The 21,291-nt window shown below is 49.8% G+C and overlaps 1 protein-coding gene across 1 annotated transcript in view; it reads left to right on the forward strand.

The window, feature by feature from the left end:
* Window positions 1–21,291, forward strand: part of CTC1 (CST telomere replication complex component 1) — a 1,003,059-nt gene that overhangs the window by 171,666 nt on the left and 810,102 nt on the right. The window contains exon 3 of the mRNA XM_069646446.1: window positions 2,806–3,058. Within this exon, the coding sequence (XP_069502547.1) occupies window positions 2,806–3,058 (253 nt within the window). The remainder of the gene's footprint in view (window positions 1–2,805; window positions 3,059–21,291) is intronic.

The raw sequence follows: 21,291 nt of genomic DNA on the forward strand, positions 1-21,291 counted from the left end.
CATTGATCTAAATTGGTCCAAGTGATCCCAAACGAGGCTTGCCACAAATGAGGAAGAAAAGTGGACAAAAACTCTCATCTTCCTCTTCGAGAATCTCTACCCAGTCTATATTACTGGTTTGAGTCCACCTTAAAGGGGGAATCTGAGAAAGAATTTACAAAATGTCAGACCGGTTTAATAGAGCAGCTTGTTTACCTTTATAATGTTCTCAAAACAGATTACTTTGCCGGTTAAATTTCCACCTGGACTAGGAGGAGCGGATCTACTTCATTTGGCTTGAGTATCTGGCAATACACTCTGGTATACCGACTTACTAGTGGTAACGCTGAGTGGATCACTTTCTGCTTCCAGAGATTGTAGTACCACTAACGTATTAGCAGAAGTGGGAGACATTCCGTCCATCGACTCATTCGTTACTAAAGAGACTTTCAGTTCTGTAGGCTTTGGTCTAGTCGGCTCCCTTTCTTGGGTATGAAAAATGTAGTTATCTTGTTTTGTAATTCAGAGTTTGCCGTCTTATTTTTCTTATTGAGTTTCCAAGACTTGGTAGTATCGACAAGTGGGGGCAGGTCATCATTCATTATATATTGGGTATTTAAGTTGATCACCTTGTTAGCGCTAATGAACCTCAGCGAGGAGTGATTTTTAGTGGCATTGGTTTTGGGAGCGTTTTTCGATATTCCTTTTCTTTTTCCTACCTGGTTCTAATCTTGATCCAGGACTGTGCCAGGATCCTTGGTAGTAACATTATTAGAAAGCAGCTGGTCTGATGTTTGAAATAAATCCAGTGATAAGCTGAGCCTCTCCTGGTAATTCAATGCAGGACGTTGCTTAATAGATGGCATGGCGAAATGCTCTTATGTGGACTGGCCACTTGACTCAGTGACTCCATGTTTTGCATAGGTAGAAACCTGTACCATTCTCTGTCATTGGCTGATATTGATAAACCATCCATTTATTAGCTATGGTCGCGAGCAGATCTGTGTTAAGATGGAAGGCTTCTTTGATAGTGTCATAAAGCCAGACCATTGAATGAAGAACCAGAGGAAGGGTCGAAATGGAAGACGGACCCAGCGTGTCCAGTGTGGGGTTATGTGTAAGACTCAGACTCAGACTTTGATTGCAGTCAAGAGGTGTCACAAATCGGGCCACATTTTTTATAAGCTTTTTGCTGGTGCCAGAAGACTCCTGTACCAAATCTGTATAGTCAATTGGACCTTGAATAGCTTCTTCGTGTGGAAGTAAATTGGCCTCCATACTTAAATTGTGTCACATTCTAATAAAGGATTAATCTAGGACAGGGGAATCTTGATTGTGTATTCCCGGCGTGTGTATTTCCGTGGGGATTTTCACAGCATTCTGTTTTTCATTGATCAATGATCAAACGGTGTTTTCAATAACCCTGGAATTTGCCAGTTGTGTTGCTATTTCATGTTCAAGTTCGGAATGGGAGGCAGAAGTTGTCAGTGTGGCGGAAGTTCTATTAGCAGTATTTAACAAGGGATTGGCGTGGCTCCTCAGATTGTAATTGGAGACAGTGGAAGACTCCATAGTTGACTCCCAACGGTGTTCTATTTACAGAGCAATAGTAAAGACCAATAAATGACTTGAAACAAACCACTCACCTTGTTATAGATGGGCAAGAGTAAATCTATCTGAAGGACTAGAAGCTTAATAAATTGTCTGTTACAAGGCACACAGCCAACCACTCATTTATGTTTGCAGACTGACACTCACCGACACTCTCTCTACCATGCGCTTAGTTCATATTTGGCACTAGACACACCAGATGACAAGCACAAAGATCGTGAGAGTAGTATTTGTATTGATTGAAGAGAAAGGCAAGTGCTTGAATTTGAAACACTCTGCACAGGCGATACTAACCTATATCAATCTCGTTGTTGTGCGCTGAGTATTAATTAGTGAGCAGAGCAGAGTGAGAGTGGTCAAGGGGCTTGAGGGGGGGAGATGCAGGTGGAACCATTGACTGAGGACATCAGAGTACAGTGCATTCTTTTACTTTATTTAAATGTATGTGTCATGCAGTGTAATGTTGAAGATTAGCGTGGCTAAGGGTTATGCCACTATAGACTTTGAGTACCCCTTGCCTGCAAAGGAGGTGCTATTTGAGAGCTTGAATTGAACCGAAGTTGTAGATATCGGAACCTTGCCGTTTCTTGTGGTGGGGTGCTAGATGGGTGAAGCAGAAGCAGCAAAAAGGCGAATTGGGAACTGATAATCAAGGCTTGAGACTGAGTCATCCAGGTGCCTCTACATGAATGGATTTGAAAACAAGGGTTAGGAATTGGGGTTGGAATAATGATGCATGGAGAGCACCAGCCCATGTGGAGGTGGTGGGCCAGAGTAGGAATGTTTTTTTTTTTTTAAGTGTGTAAAAGAGTAGAGCAGGAGGCCTAGGAGGAGGTTAGAGCAGTACCCAAGATGGCTGGAGGACAAGTCTGTAAATCATGGTCTTAATAGTGTGTTTGACACGGTGGGGATGGGTATTGCACGTATTCATTAGTTTGGCTCTGTTAGCAGCAGTGAGTGGTTGATTATATGGTTTGTTGTCAAATAGAGAACATTGGCATTGGTAGGGATCATAGTAGCCAGTGGCATTTACCTACCTCAAATCATGGCTTCCAAAGAGACAATAGTAATCTATAACCCAATTGTTACTCCACAGGGATAATTATTTTTCTGCGCAAAACGGAAGTTATAACCATTTCCAAGCTGCTATGCATGTATTTCCATGATAGTTGACTCCTCCTTATATAACTGGTATCTGTTGCTCCTCTCTTTCAGATTCCTCACCCTGGCGGACCTCCGCTCCCAACAGCGTACCCCTGTCTGCAGCCACCTACACTGGAGCACCAGCCACTTCGAAAAATGGGCCCAAGAGGGGAAACTGTCACTTCCAGAGGAAACAGAGCTGCCCAGGGCACACCTGATTCTTGTGGGCTATCTAACCAACCAAGGACAAGAGGAGAGCAACTCCAAGGCTCTCCCACATTGGAGTCTCTATGTTCGAGATAAAACGGGGGTGATGGCGTGTGAGGTATGAGATTAACGGTTGTGAGGAGGGGATGATAACTTTCAGCACAGCCAGTGCACCCTATTGCTGTAATGCAAGTAGCATGTCACTGCATACTGGTTTAGAGTGTGGCCTAATCCCAGGAGTAAACCTGAAACCAATCTATCAAAGAGGATCTTAAGCCATTTTGAGATACAAGTACCCAACAAAGGACTGTCATGTGCACCTACCAACAGCATAGACTACACACAGGCACAGATATATATTTTCAAATACATAACAAAATTGAAACTCAAGAAATTCTTCCACAATATAACTGAGGAAGATACAGAAGTTGAGAACACTAGAATTATACCCAGCACTTTCACAATGAAAGACATCAATGACACCAAACTACTACTTGCCATCAACCCGGATAACACTGTATCTAGCGTACAGATCATAAGAGACTTTGAGATTGGTGCTGATAACATGGCAGATTCCAAACTGATTAAGAAATCAGGATACATCCCATCCACATCACAAGATGTAGCAATAGAAGCCTTTCACAGGACCATCGTGGCAGACTTGCACCGAGAAATGGACAAGAATAGCAATAGAGAGGTACATACAAAATGGTCGATTACCTGACAGTTGAAGAGAAAGGCCTTGACGTTCCTCGCACACAATTTTAGAATAATCAAGTAGGCTGACAAGGGTGGGAAATATAGGTATCCTAAACCGCACAGATATATCAAAATGGGACCCAAACACCTGGACACACCGGGCTGCTATCTTAAACTCAAGACAAACCCAGAAAGGGAACTAACAGAAGATTACAACAGATTAGTCATCTATTGGCATGGACAAGGGACATTGCTAGGTGAGGACAGATCTTTCTTATGGCGTAAAAACCCAATACCTACAATCTATTTTCTACCAAAGGTTCACAAACCCTATCAAGAGTTACCACAAGTTAGACCAGAGTGGAATAGGAGGGTTGACTATTAACATGTCCAAATATATAGACCAGTATATCCAACCTCTGGTAACTAAGCTTGATAGCTATGTACGAGACTCTAAATAGATCATACAGTTCTCCAGCATGGGGTCTGGCATGGATTCACATGCTCATGAATATTCCCTGTAGTCAGGCTGGGAATCCTTGGTAAAGGAAAAAATCAGTTTCAGGTTCCTTTCTGAACTGTCTTTCTCCTAACAACCAATCACTGAACTCTGGGTCATACTGCCCCCAGCCAATGACTGCCCTCTACCTAAGCCCCTCCTCTGGCAGCCATCTTCAGATTTGTTTTCGGTCAGTTGAGCTTTGTGCTCCATCGATCAGCCATCTGCTTAATGGGGACCTGTTTTTTCGGATTCTTCAGCGCCCCTCAGGGGTGGATTTCGTCGAGTTTCTTCGTGGAGGTTTCCAGAAGATTCTTCAGGCATACGCCGCGTGGACCATGTCGGAGGAGAATAAGGATTCAGCCCCGTTTTTCAAGCTTTGCTCCGACTGCGGCTTACGGAATGTCTTCTCAGACGACAGGCTTTTCCAATACCTTTACTGCATGTACCCGACGCACAAGGAGGACATTTGTGAATTTTGCCAGGAGATGCCCTCTCGCACACTGAAGGATCGGCTACAGAAAGAGTGGCTACAGGCTAAGGCCCCTGCTCTGGGTGGGTCCCAGGAGCATGCCTCTCCCGGTTCCAAGAAAGTTGAGCAGGTTTCTAAGACCTTTGAGAGCAACCCGCTCACAGGTGTCTAACAGCAGGCCAAGCACCACAAGTCCACTGCCCCCGGGAGTGCTGTTGCGGCGGGCTCCACGGTGGCCAGGGCGCGTCCGGGAGTGCTGTTGCGGCGGGCTCCACGGTGGCCAGGGCGCGTCCAACGTCTCCAGTGACTTCAGTCACCAGTCAGCATTCAGGATCGTCGGCCAAGAGGAAGTCGGACCATCTGGGCAGCCTCAAGAAAAAGCCCAAGACTGACCTGCCGGAGAAGGCCAAGAGGGATCGGGGCGTGGACCCTCCCCCTAAGGAGAAGGCCAAGCAGGACAAGGCTTCCGGGATGCCCAAAGCGAACAGGACAAGGGACCGGTCCTGGCCATGAAGGCCCAGGTACACCCAGCGAAGGCCCAGTCTTCCATTGAGGGTGTGTGGTAGCGTCTCTTGCAAAGGGCACCAAGACGGTCCCTCAGGATGCAACCCCGAAGCCGAAGGTATCCCTTTCTCCCAGGAGGGAGGCTGCATTCCGGCCCACAGAAAAGAACCCGGAGAAGGTGGTGATCTCCCTGAGACTGTCCTTCTGGAAGCAAAGAGGGGGGGAGGCGCAGAGGTCCTCCAGGGTACGGATATCTCCTCAGAGGAGGAGCTCACAAACCATCCAGGAGAAGGAAAATATCGGGAGCAGGCCCTACGATGAGCGCAGCGACGATGAAGGCGACAACGACGAGGATACCGTCAAGGAAGAGCAGCAAGGCAACGAGGGCCTTGGCACTCTGCAGGTGCCCCAGCTGCCTATTCCGCCTCAGCTGCTGCCTAGAGATCTCTCTGTGGACTTTCTCTCTGCACTGCATACTCTGGTCTCTGAGATACAGACAAGGATGCCTATCGTGCCGGCGGTCTCGCCCGCGTCGCCGGTAACGGCCGATCCTCTGACGACGGAGGAACCATGGGCCAAGAAGAGGAATTGGCACCCTCCGCCTCCTTGCCACCCCTCGCCTCCCTCTCCACCTCCCTCCGAGGGATGAGACGGATACCGATATGGCGCCAACGACGACGGGCACAGACGACAACAGTGGGATGGGGGACCTCCCGTCGCCTACCCCAAGATCCTCCCCGCCGTACAAGATCGTCTCGTTTCATTATGATCTCCAGAGCTTTGGAGCTCTTCCAACTCGCTCCAGAGGTGAAGGAGGGCTTCTTATACCAGCGCCGCAAGGCGAAGAGAAAGACCATCCTCTCGGTCCCACTCCTGGATGACTTTTGGGACGGAGGCTTGTCCCTCATGAAGAACCCTTCTATAGCCCTGGTGAAGAAGGATCACCTTGAGAAGACCTACAGGTTGCCAGACTCCGTGCCAAGTGCTTGCGGGCTCAACCGTCGCCAAACTCTGTGGTATCGCCAGTGGCCAAGAAGAAGTCATTGGGCTCTTCTTCCTCGGCAGCGTCCACCACTGCGGACAGCGAGGGGAAGAAATTAGATGACATGGGACGAAGGGTTATCCACTATGCGGCCACTACCATCAAGGCTGTCAATGCCCTTGCCAGCGTAGCGCACTACGACTGAGAGCTATGGTTCAAGATCGCCTTCCTCCCCGATGACAAGAGGTCGGAAGCGTTAGAAATTCTGCGGGAAGGCGAGGTGGTGTCGGACCACGCCATCATGGCGGCCACGGACATCGCCGACACAGGATTCCGCCAGATGGGCAACAGCGTTTGCCTTCTTCGTGGCTGGCTTAAGGCCACCAACTTTCGTCCGGATGTTCAGACGAGGGTTTTGGACATGCCCTTTGACAAAGACAACCTGTTCTGGAAGGCTGTAGATGAGTCTTTACAGGCCATCAAGGCTGACACCGAGACGGCACATGCTCTGGGCATGCTTCAACAGTGACGACCGTCCTTTCGGCCCTCGGGAGGCAAGTCCCAAGGATCTTCCAAAGGTTTCGGCGGGAGCTCTTTTTCCTACCGCCAGCCCTCCCACTCCTCGGCCCAGGAAACTGACAGGGGCCGTTCCAAGGCTTTCGGAGGAGGACGTCGTCATCGGCAGGGACCCCAGGGGCAACCCTTTGACGTCCAAGCAAGATTGAATTGACTGTGGTGTCAGGGCCTCCACCTGTGCACCCCGGTGGGAGGCTGGCTGCTGAGCTAGTCAGCGAGTGGAAGACCATCTCCACTGACCCTTGGGTGCTGGACGCTCTACCCCACGGACACAGCCTGGAATTTCAACGGAAGTGCCTCTGAATACCACATACGGCCTGGCAGGAATACCACGTCCCTCAGCTGCTGCTGGAGGTGCGGGCCATGCTAAAGAAAGGCACGAGTGAGCTCGTTCCAAAGAGGCTCTGGGGCTCTGGAGTGTACTCAAGGTGCTTCCTCATGAAAAAGAAGACCAGGGGCTGGAGGCCCATCCTCGACCTCCGTCGACTGAACAAATACATCAGGTCCCAATAGTTCTGCATGGTCACTCTTCATCACGTGCTTGGACAGCTCGAAGAGGGAGACTTTCTATAGTTGCTGGACTTGGAAAATATGTACTTCCACATGCCATTCCACAAGGACACCGCACGCTTCTGGGCTTCGTCGTTCAGGGGAAGCATTACCAATTCAAGGCCCTCACTTTTGGATTGAAGTCGGCGCCAAGGGTCTTCACCAAGTGCCTGTTGCTGGTGGTGGCGCATCTGAGATCCACATCTACCCTTACTTGGATGACTGGCATCCGGGCTAGTTTAAAGGACATCGCCGTCGACCACACAGCGAGCACCGCCCGCCTACTGACAGATCTGAGGTTCTCGGTGAATTATGCAAAGTCCTGCTTGACTCCATTGCAAGACGTGCTGTTTCTGGGATCCCGACTCAACACAGTGTCGTGCCTGGCGTCACCGTCTGAAGAAAGGATAGTGGCCACCTTGGGCAAGGTGCAACAGCAGTTAGCAGTGAAGATCGCCACGGTGAGGACCATCAAATCTCTGCTCGGCATGATGTTGTCATGCATCTATCTCATCCGACTCTGCAAGCTATGGATGCGTCCATTACAGGAGTTCCTCGACGACCGTTGGATAGAAGTGTCAGGAACCTTCGAGGACAAGATCATGCTCGACAAGGGTTTCCGTTGAGCGATAAGGTGGCAGGGAGTGTGCTGTCATCTGTCCGGAGGGTGTGGATTTCCAGACCCCACCGCACCAGGAGATGGTCACAAAGGATGCCTCCATGGAAGGATGGGGAGCTCACACTGGAAGTCTTCATGCCTGAAGCCTATGGCTGCCAGAGGAGAAGTTGTTGCACCTCAACGTGCTAGAGCTTCAAGCAGTGTTTTGGGCCTTCAAGTCCTGCCTTCCATCCCTCAAGGGCAAGGTGGTGCAGGGCTTCACGGACAATACCACCACAATGTATTACATCAGGAAGCAGGGGGGCACCAGATCCCCAGCGCACTCCAAAGGGGCACAGGACCTATGGCCGTCGCCCAGGGGATGTTCCTCATTCCATTTCATCTAAGAACACTGTCGCCGGCTCTCTCAGCAGGGAGCTACTCTCGTGCCACAAGTGGGAACTTCAGCAGGACCAAGTGAACCACCTGTTCCGCAGATGGGGCAATCCCCAGATTGATCTGTTTGTGACAGCAACGAACACAAAGTGTCTGAGGTTCGCCAGCAGGTGTCCCCAGCCGGGGATCATGGGGGATGCATTCTCATTCCCCTGGGACGGCCTGTTTCTGTATGCGTTCCCTCCGATGCCATTGCTTCTTCGAGTCATCAATCAACTCAGACGGTCCCGGTGTAGGATGATACTCGTCGCACCGGTTTGGCTGAGGCAGATCTGGTACCTGGACCTTCTCAGCATGTCAGCGTCCCCTCCAGTCAAGCTTCCGGTGGTCGCAGATCTTCTCACCAGGGAAGGAGGCGCAATTCTGCACCACGACCCAGGATCGCTGAACCTGAAGGCCTAGCTCCTGCAGCGTTAGAGTTCGGGGCTACGATCTCCCAGCGGAATGCAAGGAGGTGCTGGTCAAGGCCAGAGCATCGTCTACTCTAAAATGCAACAGACATAAATGGAAGAGGTTCGCCATTTGTTGCTGTGCACAGAAGATCTACCCCCTACCAGATACGGCTCCGCAGGTACTACTGTATTCATCCGGCGACTATCTCCCGCTACACCAGATCTTTGGGACGGTCGTCGTTATGGTCACTCTGCTCGGTTAAGGAGTTTGTCAAGGGACTGCTCCGTTCGTTCCTGCCGGTGAAGACTCCGGCCCCCCCGGCATGGGAACTCAATGTGGTGCTGACTTGCTCATGGGCCCTCCATTCGCCCCTATGCAGACAGTTCCTCTGAAGTTCTTGTCGTGGAAGACAGCATTCCTCGTGGCCATCTTCTTTGCACGACGGGTGGGTGAGATTCAGGCCCTGTCCTGTAAGCCACCATACTTGACTTTTCACGACACAAGGGTGGTGCTGAGGACGCACCCTTCCTTCATGCCCAAGGTGCAATCGGACTTTCATCTAAACAAGCCCTTGGTGATGTGTTTTTCCCGACGCCTTTGTCAACGGCTTAAGTTCTATATGGACCGCACAAAGAGTTTACGGAAGACGTCTCAACTTTTTGTGAACTTTGGCCCTGTGAACCATGGGAAGGCCCTGTCCGAGGCATCCATTTGCAGGTGGCTCTCCGGCTGCATCACCCATTATCACTGGTTGGCAAACCGACTGTTGCCTGGCCGTCCGCTCAGGTGGAATGGGCTCTCGATCGCTGCTACAACGGCGTTCCTGTCTGGTGCGGCCCTGCTGGACATCTGCAGGGCTGCTACGTGGAGGTTGACGCTGTCAGGGATGGCACTCTATTAAGAGTAGCACAAGACACCCAGAAACGGTTTGGGTGGTTGTGCCAAAATAAAGTGGACAGATAAGTACACACACAGCAGAGAGGAAAGAGAACAAAGAGTAGGCCAGAGTAGCAAGGGAAAAAGGTACAGAATGAATTCCCTCTTGGGGTGTATGCAGATCTAGGAAAAGAGTATTCCACGAACCTTAGGAAATACTCTAGCCTTCTACACAGTTTGCTATAACAGAGGCCCACGCTGTTTGCTCATGGCTTGGAACAGCAGCTATGGGTGTCTGTAATGTAGAAACTAAACAAGGGAAGGGGCAGAGGTTGACTGCTGGGAACCAACAGACAAGCTCTGTACAAAAGGGTCTACAAACAGTACAAGAGAAGATACTACAGACAAATCCAGCAAAGGAGGTGATAGCAAACTAGCAGAAGGAAATGAAGGGAAAGTCGTGTAACAGTATAGGATAGCAGAGGACAGTAAGGAACAAGGTTGAGAGCTCAGAGGAGCAGGAAAGCAATGAGCAAGCCCACAGGAGCAGGGCTGTAAGTTAGAGAGCCCAGATGAAAAGGGCTTAGGGCAGCAGAGTAAAGCAGGCTGCACGGTAAGGAACCCAGAAGGGCCGGGCAGTAAGGAGTGGGCCCTGAGGGGCAGGGCCGCTGACCGTAGAAGGTAGCAGAGGACTGTAGCGGGCTGCTAGGCCGAGAACCCAGCGGAAAAAGATAGGTAGTAGGCAGCGGAGCGTGATAAGCTGCAAAGTAGGAAGGCCAGAGGACAAGGGCTGTAGGCAACCGGAGTGAGGTAGGCTGCAGAGCAGGGAGCCCAAAGGACAAAGGCTGAAGGCAGCCGGAGTGAGGCAGGCTGCAGAGCAGGGAGCCCAGAGGAGAAGGGCTGAAGGCAGCCGGAGTGAGGCAGGCTGCAGAGCAGGGAGCCCAGAGGACAAGGGATGAGGCTGGAAAGCAGCAGAGCATGATCAGCTGAAATGTAGAGAGCCCGCAGGGCAAGGGCGGAGGCTGGAAGGCAGCAGAGCGTGATCGGCTGCAATGTGGAGAGCCCGGCAGGGCAAGGGCGGAAGCTGGAAGGCAGCAGATCGTGATCAGCTGCAATGTGGAGAGCCCAAAGGAGCAGGGCTGTGAGGCAGGGAGCCTGGAAGGCAATGGCAGGAGGCAGCGAAGTGTAACAGGCTGCAAGGCAGGAAGCCCAGAGGAGCTGGACTGAGGTAGGGAGCCCAGAAGGCTAGGGCTGTAGGCAGCAGGGTGTAGCAAGCTGCAAGGCAGGAAGCCCAGAGGAGCTGGACTGAGGCAGGGAACCCAGAAGGCTAGGGCTGTAGGCAGCAGGGTGTAGCAAGCTGCAAGGCAGGATCCAAGCAGGAGAGATGGTAAACAGCATACAAAGATCAGTAGAAAGACGCAAAAGGTGGAGGAGGACTCTCAATGCAAGAGGCTGAGCCACTGAAGGCAGCAGCCTTATATACTGCCTAGCCCAGCACAGAGGCAGGCTAATTGGTTGCACCTGGCAAAGCACACCTGCAGGCAATCAGCCACCTCCCTTTCTGTTCCTGGGCTGGTGGAAGCAGAGCAAATCCCTAGGGCTTCTGGGGGGTGTAGTTCCTTTGATGACCAATAGGAACAGCCAGGAATCGATGCTTGTAGCCAAGTGCATTATGGTATGCGTAGTTTGTTGGAAAAAATAATAAAGCACCAAAGTCTCGCAAATGGGAAATAAAGTCCCCAAAGTAAATATGGATGGATCCAAGAGTCTGTTGTAAATAAATGATAAACAAATGGTCCATATTGAGCGCAAATGGATGCGCCCATGGCGCAGGCATGACAGTATGCCCCTCTCCAGGCCCCTCTCCAGGCTCCCTGAAGACCGACCGACAAGAAGAATGTCTGTCACACCGTACAAGAGTCTTAATCCAAAAAGGCACATCATGAAGCACCAGAAACGGGTTGCAAGGTGAAAGTCTTGAATGACGGAGACAGTACCAATGTTCTGAACTTTTGATGTAGAAATCAGAAAAGACGAAGTCTTTGGAACACAGACCCCAACTGTGTGTGCATGAAGAGAGGAACTGCGAAAAACTGCTGCAGGCTCCATGATAGATTTTGCTTTGACGGGCAACAGTATGATGCTGGAAAGTGGAGCCATAGGTACAGCAGAGTTGGTAGCTTTAGGAAGGTTTTCCAAGACATCCGGAGCAGCAATGACAACGTTAGGGTTAGCCGCAGAGAGTTCAGGTGTCACAGCGGCGGTTTTCCCATGATTAGTAGACAGTTCAGAGGTTACAGCAGCAGTGAGATCTTGAATGGCTGTAGAGAGTATCAAGGCTGTAGCAACTGGGTGTGTGGGTGCCATGAGAGAACCAGCGGGCTGGAACGCACCTGAGACTGGTAGAGTAGAGTCTGGCAGTCTTAGTGCTATAGATACACCAGCAGGAACAACTGGAACAGTAGTCTTAACAGGGAAACCCTTCGCTGACTTTGCAACAGTTAGCATGGCGGATGAGGGATCAGGAAGAGAAGGTGCTGCGGGATCAGGTTGTGTAGCAGAGGATTCTGCTGCAGCGAGCACAGCTGCGAAGGAAGTAGAAATCTGGGCATCGGGAGCATCAGAAATAGTGGTAGCTTCAGGAATCACAGTAGCTATAGCAACCTCAAGATTCGCAGCAGGGACTTCAGGTGTCTCAAATGTGGCAGGGAGTTTAGGAGCCATAGCAGTAGGAAGATCATGAATAGCAGTTGGAAGTTTGGGTGCTGTAGCAGCTACAGACAGTTCAGGTGTTGCAACTACTGGTAGATCGGGTACCACAACCACTGGCGATTCAGGGGGTATCGAAGAAACTGAAGATGTTGATTGCTCAAGAGTGTTGTCTGATAGCACAGCCACACTTTGGCAAGCCCCGCTTGCCAACTCAGCATGCTCGGTGTGAACTGCGCCAGTCTCTTCAGCTGCCGTTGTCATTTCAGAAGAGGTTGTAAGTGTGAGTACTGGACAATAGGCAAGGGTGAGGGCGGAACCATCCTTTGACTCAGAGGGATCTCCAATTAGAAGACCACCCTTGTTTTGTGGTGTTATGGCTGTGTGAGTGATTTGAACCACCGGAGGAGTTAATTCTTTTCTGTCAGTACAACAACCTGAGTTACTGTGGCTGGAAGATGAAAGAGCTGTGTCAGTCTTTAGAAGGGATACATATGCTACATTTAGGTCTTCCATCTGCTTGGTATAAGTCTGTATCCTTTTCTGCGTGGCAATTCCAGGCCTTATCATGTCGATCTCTAAAGATAAGATGTCAGGTGTTGGACATAGTGTCAGATGGTCTGGTAACTTGTGTCCCTTCATAAGATTCTGATAATGCAAATAAACAAAGTCATCATAGAGGTCTTCGGTCTTTCTTTTAAGGCGTAGAAGTTGTTCTTGTAGCAGGTAAGTATCATTTGTTTGATCTAAAGCTTCAGAAGCTGGTGTGGTAGAAAATTCGGTTGCAGCAATGGGAAGACTGACCTTAGGGTTATTGTGGTTAGTAGATACTGTGGAAGCATTTAGACAACCGATGGTTAGTATAGGTCTTTTGTACCCAGGGCCAGATGCACAAACCTCAGGATAATGACTGCCTTGTCCTGTCAAATAAGGTTTTCCAGCATTCTGGGGGGCTTGCCAAGCTGATCTTGCGCATATCACTCTGGCAACAGCGTATTCTGGTTTAGAGCCTCCCACAATGAGTGATATATCCTTAGCTGATGCGGTGTTAGAAGGCTTGTCAGAAGACGCAGGAGAGTTTTTCACTGTTTGGTCTAACAAGATCTGTAAGAATTCATTATCTTGCTGTAGCTCTGCAACAGATGAGGACTGCGGATCATAGTCGCAAATGTCATAATAATTGTACATGGAAGAAGGGTCAGCTAGCCAGTGAGTATAGTACCGTGCTTGTAAATCTTTGTTTAATAAGGCGAGACTGTCCTTTAGACTAAGGTTCTTGTTTGCTGTCTTTAGGGAAACCATAGGTTTATGCAAAGGTTTCTTAACTCGAAAGGAAAGCATCTTTGGTCTGTGTGTGCCTTTCCGGCCTATGGAACAAGACATTTTTTGCTCTTGCATTCTGTCAGGGATGGCACTCTATTAAGAGTAGCACAAGACACCCAGAAAGGGTTTGGGTGGTTGTGCCAAAATAAAGTGGACAGATAAGTACACACACAGCAGAGAGGAAAGAGAACAAAGAGTAGGCCAGAGTAGCAAGGGAAAAAGGTACAGAATGAATTCCCTCTTGGGGTGTATGCAGATCTAGGAAAAGAGTATTCCACGAACCTTAGGAAATACTCTAGCCTTCTACACAGTTTGCTATAACAGAGGCCCACGCTGTTTGCTCATGGCTTGGAACAGCAGCTATGGGTGTCTGTAATGTAGAAACTAAACAAGGGAAGGGGCAGAGGTTGACTGATGGGAACCAACAGACAGGCTCTGTACAAAAGGGTCTACAAACAGTACAAGAGAAGATACTACAGACAAATCCAGGAAAGGAGGTGATAGCAAACTAGCAGAAGGAAATGAAGGGAAAGTCGTGTAACAGGATAGGATAGCAGAGGACAGTAAGGAACAAGGTTGAGAGCTCAGAGGAGCAGGAAAGCAATGAGCAAGCCCACAGGAGCAGGGCTGTAAGTTAGAGAGCCCAGATGAAAAGGGCTTAGGGCAGCAGAGTAAAGCAGGCTGCACGGTAAGGAACCCAGAAGGGCCGGGCAGTAAGGAGTGGGCCCTGAGGGGCAGGGCCGCTGACCGTAGAAGGTAGCAGAGGACTGTAGCGGGCTGCTAGGCCGAGAACCCAGCGGAAAAAGATAGGTAGTAGGCAGCGGAGCGTGATAAGCTGCAAAGTAGGAAGGCCAGAGGACAAGGGCTGTAGGCAACCGGAGTGAGGTAGGCTGCAGAGCAGGGAGCCCAAAGGACAAAGGCTGAAGGCAGCCGGAGTGAGGCAGGCTGCAGAGCAGGGAGCCCAGAGGACAAGGGCTGAAGGCAGCCGGAGTGAGGCAGGCTGCAGAGCAGGGAGCCCAGAGGACAAGGGATGAGGCTGGAAAGCAGCAGAGCGTGATCAGCTGAAATGTAGAGAGCCCACAGGGCAAGGGCGGAGGCTGGAAGGCAGCAGAGCGTGATCGGCTGCAATGTGGAGAGCCCGGCAGGGCAAGGGCGGAAGCTGGAAGGCAGCAGATCGTGATCAGCTGCAATGTGGAGAGCCCAAAGGAGCAGGGCTGTGAGACGGGGAGCCTGGAAGGCAATGGCAGGAGGCAGCGAAGTGTAACAGGCTGCAAGGCAGGAAGCCCAGAGGAGCTGGACTGAGGTAGGGAGCCCAGAAGGCTAGGGCTGTAGGCAGCAGGGTGTAGCAAGCTGCAAGGCAGGAAGCCCAGAGGAGCTGGACTGAGGTAGGGAGCCCAGAAGGCTAGGGCTGTAGGCAGCAGGGTGTAGCAAGCTGCAAGGCAGGAAGCCCAGAGGAGCTGGACTGAGGCAGGGAACCCAGAAGGCTAGGGCTGTAGGCAGCAGGGTGTAGCAAGCTGCAAGGCAGGATCCAAGCAGGAGAGATGGTAAACAGCATACAAAGATCCGTAGAAAGACGCGAAAGGTGGAGGAAGGACTCTCAATGCAAGAGGCTGAGCCACTGAAGGCAGCAGCCTTATATACTGCCTAGCCCAGCACAGAGGCAGGCTAATTGGTTGCACCTGGCAAAGCACACCTGCAGGCAATCGGCCACCTCCCTTTCTGTTCCTGGGCTGGTGGAAGCAGAGCAAATCCCTAGGGCTTCTGGGGGGTGTAGTTCCTTTGATGACCAATAGGAACAGCCAGGAATCGATGCTTGTAGCCAAGTGCATTATGGTATGCGTAGTTTGTTGGAAAAAATAATAAAGCACCAAAGTCTCGCAAATGGGAAATAAAGTCCCCAAAGTAAATATGGATGGATCCAAGAGTCTGTTGTAAATAAATGATAAACAAATAGTCCATGTTGAGCGCAAATGGATGCGCCCATGGCGCAGGCATGATAGACGCACACTTTCACGAAATTCTACTGCGTCGACAGGGATTCCAGGGAGGAGTCCAGAGTTGGCCAAGCAGTGCTGCGCAACCTGTTCGCTTGAAGGTGAGCCTGGTTCGGAGGTAAGAGATGCTTATGTTGAGCCTTGCCACCTCCTGTGGTAGTGCATGTGTGTACTGCTATGTATTCTTTATTCATGAGCATGTGAATCCATGCCAGACCCCATGCTGGAGAAGGAACAAGTTACTTACCTGTAACTGTTCTCCAGAGTGGGTCTGGCATGAATTCACATGCAAACCCTGCCCCTCTGCGGCTCTTCTCTTGGTCATACTGCCACTTTGCGTGCTACCAAATCTGAAGATGGCTGCCAGAGAAGGGGCTTAGGTAGAGGGCAGTCATTGGCTGGGGGCAGTATGACCCAGAGCTCAGTGATCGCCAGTTCAGAAATGAAACTGAAACTGATTTTTTCTTTACTTAGAATTCCCAGCCTGACAGAGAATATTCATGAGCATATGAATCCATGCCAGACCCATGCTGGAGAACAACAGTTACAGGAAAGTAACTTGTTCCATACTCGACAAAAGAAAAAAGGGAAACGGACTACAAACTAGCCAGTTTTGATGTCGAGGCTCTGTACACATCCATAGACCACAAACTTGCAATCAGAGCTTTCGAATACAGTTTCACGGCTGCATCAGTGACGTACTACATATATTTAGAATGTCTGAAAGAGTTCTTAGTCTTCACTCTCAATCGCAACATTCAGTGATATACTTTCAACAAATAAAAGGCGTTGCAATGAGGGCTTGTAATGCACCATCATTGGCTGACCTTTGTATGTCATAGTTTGAGCAAATGTAAGCTTTGACGAATAATGCTTGGTCCAAACACATAAAAGGATGGCATTGTTACATAGATGAGGTTTTTCTAATATGGGATGGCACAGACAATGAATTCCTAGAATTCACCAACCATATTAATCAAAATTGAACTGACAGGACAGAACAATAGTGACACTATTGATTTCCCATATCTACACGTTTACATAAAAGAAGACGGAATACAAACACGAACATTCCGCGAATCTACAGAAGTGAATTTGACTTTTCATTTTGTTAGCTGTCACCAAAGGCATGTAATCAACAACATCCCAGTGGGTGAGATGACGAGAGCAAAACACAATTGTACCAAGCCTGAAGTATACAAACAAGAATTAGACCTGGTTAAACATAGATGTAAGAAAAGAGGTTATGACCAAGATAGCCTCTCAACAGCAGACCAAAGAATTTCGAGCAAAACGAGAGAAGAACTCACAATGACAATAGCAAAGAGGCACAAACAAATACTACTAATAACCACGTAAGATTCATCACACAGTATAGTGCCAATAGCACTAAGATTTTCCGAACCCTCAATAAGCAATGGCACATACTAAGGACAGAGAAACAACTCATGGAATACATTGGTAGCTCGCCTCTAATCACTTTTTACTAAAGCACTAATCCTGAGAAACAAACTATGCCCAAGTCACATGAGGAGCTTGGAAACAGGAGGCAATTGGCTAACAGAGCAGCATACCAAAACTAAAGGCTTTTACAAATGTGGGCTTTGTTCATTTTGTTTGTATATTCTGGATAAAACAACAAAATAAAGCAACACATGCCACACAGTATATATCGAAATTTTTTTAACTGCCATAGCACTTATGTCATGCACCTAATAGTATGCGTCTGCAGTAATATATATGTTGGTAGCACCATCAGACGGGTCTGCTTCAGGATTAGTGAAGACCTGAATTCCATCAATAAACAAGACCAACGCTTGCTGCTGGCCCAACATTGGATGGACATGCATAACAGAGATGCTACAAACAAATTGAGATTCCTGGGGGCACTGTTGAGCAGCTGACCAAGATGGCTTCGTAGTCTCTGAGCTCCGAGTGGCGAAGCTCCTATTACAGATATAGTGACGGCAGACTACAACTATCTGTATCAGAAGTTCCCCACATCCGACTTACAGCTTGGGTGCTATTCCTGTGGAGCCCTGGGATAGCACTGGTGTCAGCACTTCCCGGGCAGACTGTGGAAGAGAGGACCTCGCCTCCCGCTGTGGGGCCTGTCTCATCTGTGATGCTGGTGAGGTTCGGCAGCGTCCTGATATTGGTTTGTTCTCACCATTGGCACCTATCCGATCGGCCTGCGCTCGCCCACTGATGGGCTGGAGTGTTTGGCTCCGTGGTTGGACTCAGCCCCCATGTCTGTGGGCTGTGCTGTTCTGACCGGGGCTCGGCTACAGCTGGAAGGGACTGTTGCGACGGCAAGATACTGAGGGACAAGGAACCATCAGTGAGCCGGGCCGCTGCGGTGAACTGTCTGTGGGACCAGAGCGTGGCCCGAGAACAGCCAGCAGGGGGGCAGCTGCTACCTCAGGAGATGGGCCGCATCAATGTGCATATTGAGGGACAGCGGCACCATTGATGAATGGGCTTACGCAGTGAGTCACCTGGGGGAAGGAAGCTCAATCTGGACACCGGGCCACACTGGCGCAGTACACTGTAAGGCGGACAGGGTCAGTCAATATACTGCTTGAACCCTCCTGATTGACAATGTTGCGCTGAGGTGCTAATCTCTGTAATGCGCACCAAGTAACTACAGAAAGGCCCCATCACCCACCATTGCCGCCGCACGTTAAAAGGGACACTTGAACATGTGATCTACACGGGGTACAACTCCCAATTGCTGCAACTCTGCTCAGACTTCTCCATGTTAGACTGTGATCACGGTATCCCTGGAGGTTGGTACTGTTAATCCGTTTAGCTCAACTCCCCGCCTGTTACCCTGTCTGTGTTGCCTGAAGTGAAGGGGAATACACTGCTGGACCCATCAAAGACAGTTTCTCCTCCACCCGGGCTGTACTACTGGCGCTCCTACTGGGAGGCTGTGAGGAAGGTGTTCTCGAGTGGCCCACCCTGGAGAACTCCCAGCCCTTGGGGACATATCTAGTTTGCACACAGTCCCTGAAGAGCTCCATCCAGGAGACTGCAGCAAAACAGCTCCACCCTTGTGAGATAACTGTCTGACCTCGCTTCGGCTCTGACCTTCCCCCGTCATGGTAAAGGGGGACAATAAGGTGGAGAAAGCAGGAGCAATGGATAAAAATGCCAGAGCTGCTCTCCGAGGGTAACCAGAATAGTTGTCACAGCCCAATCCTGCACTTCACCCTCCTAATCCCACAGTGCCCACTGACCTGCAGCTAATGTTGGAAACTATGGCCAGGGGATTTGCAACAGTGCATGAAAAACTCGTTGACATTACTGGAAATGTTATGTCTATACATGCACAACTAGCAAAGGAGGTACTTTGTATCAACGAGGCTGAAGAACAAATTGGTGCCACTGAGGACAATGTGCATGGCCTGCAGGCAGCGGTGAATAAATTGTCAAAGGACATGAAAGTCAAAAATAAATGTGAGGATCTAGAATCCCGCTCCTGGAGGATTAATATCCGCATTGCTGGGGTTTGCGGTGATGCGCTATCTGGCAGCATGGAGCAGGCGGTTGAGCAGCTATTGAAGGACCTTCTCGATGACCCTCAATTGTCCCCCTTTTTTTTTAAGTAGTGAGAGCACATCGTACATTGGCCCCAAGGCCTAAACCAGGGGACTCCCGCACCCTCCTCCCCCATCCTATCATTGCGAAGATCCTACGCTACCGAGACAGGGATCAATTTCTTAAACTGGCGAGGGACAAAAGAGAACTGTGACTGTGATCCCAAACAATCCGTGTCTTCCTGGACTTTTTGGTAGCAGCTCAACTAGGGCAACGTCAATTTACTGAATTCAAGAAGCTACTCCGGGAACGCAATATCCATTATGCCATGTTGTATCTGGTGGGATTTAGTTTTCAGTTTCACAGGCAGTTTTACTTCTTTACGGTCCCCGAGGAAGCCATGAAATTCATTGAAGCCCAGGTCCCCTTGCTCGACCATGTGCGGAGGCTGACTATCAGCTACCGAACTGACTATGTGTCTCCAAGTGTTCATATGTATTCCTGCCATGATTATGAGGACATAGTACTTGTTGGTTCAATCTTAGTCACTATGACATATATGACTTAGTAACAGCTCAAGCCCAGTCACAACTGCAACAGTAAGCACCATTGCAATTGCTTGGTATTTGTTAGTGCGGTTATGCTTATGGCTAGTTGAAGGGTGTTGGGACGGGTGGGGGGAGGGTGAGAAGGGGGTCACTCCACTGCTGGTTGGGGGGGTGGAGATGAGGGTGGGGGGAAGGGAGTTGCCCATTTGGGTGGTTAGCCAGCGTTGCACGAGTGGTGGAGTGGAATGGGTGCACCTGGTTGGGTTGGCCGTTAGGGGAAAGTGTTCTTGGTAGGCAAACACTCACAAACAGCGATACGTGTCCCGGGGAATGGGGAAGATGGGGACGAGCATGGCAAATTGTTTCATATTAAAACTGTACTGATGCCATGCAGACCACCATGATGTTCTGGAATGTCAGGTGGTTAGGGAATTTCACCAAGTCACGGAAGATTATGGCATATGTGAACAGACACAAAGTTAAGGTACTATTAATGCAGGATACTCATGCCCTGTCGGGTACATGCCCGGGAGTAGCTTCTCCATGGGCGACCCACAGATACTTTACCTCTTACTCCACACAGTCTTGTGGAGTTATGGCGCTTAATCACAATCCGGTGTGCTTTACCGAGAAGGTGTACGTGGATGGACACTGAGGAACGCTACATGATCATCCTGTACATTATAAAGGGAGTGGAGCTATTACTAGTGAATACGTACGGACCGAATATTGATGCCCCTAATACTTTGATGTAGTGGCTGGGATACTAACAGCTCAGCTGGGGGTCCCTCTCGTCTGGGGAGGGGACATGAATTTAATACTTGTCCAAACACTCGATCGCATGGGCTCTGCCCCTAGACCTCTCTCCAAAGTGGCGCATGCTTTAAATTACCATATGGTCTCCTTATCTATGAAAGACAGGGAGTATACCTTTTTTTTCCTCAGTACACAACATGTCCTCATGCACTGATATGTTTTTAATCTCTTCCGTTCAGGTGGGCAGGGTCGCAAGTGCAGACATTTGCCCATGGACTCTTTCAGACCTCTCCCCAGTGATGCTGGCCCTAGATCTGAACATTTCGTACAATCAGGGCAGGTCATGGAGATTTAAACCAAATGCTCTGAGTGACATGGTCTTCAGGGCAGACATTAGATCTGACATTGAAACCTTTCTCGCCTGTAAGACAGAGAGTGGCAGGCGTTCAAAGTCTACATGAGGGGTATGGCTATTTCTAGAGGGGTAGGAGTACTAAAAATGATCAGAAGGGACCTACAGGAATGTGAAACATGCCGGATGGACCTAGAGACCGAATATGCTCGATCCTTAGACCCCCACATATTAGCATCAATATGGACAGAGTGGGAACAATGTCCCATGCTGCACGCGAGGTGAGATATTTTCTCATCCGGTAGCGGCCTGGAAATATGGCGAGGGGGAGAGACCAGGGAGAACACTAGCTAGAGCTGCGCAGGCAGAGAGTGGGCCACACTGTGACGGCTGCGTTCTCAACAAGCTTGGGGTGCCCAAATGGGTAGACAATGACATTCTAGGGGTCTTCCATGTTTTCTATGAGGCCTTATACATTGCAGGAACAGCCCATGGGGACCGAGCAATACACGCCCTACTCGA

This window comes from Ambystoma mexicanum, chromosome 1p (genome assembly GCF_040938575.1).
Source record: "Ambystoma mexicanum isolate Mex_15411 chromosome 1p, UKY_AmexF1_1, whole genome shotgun sequence".
In the NCBI taxonomy this organism is placed as follows: Eukaryota; Metazoa; Chordata; class Amphibia; order Caudata; family Ambystomatidae; genus Ambystoma; species Ambystoma mexicanum.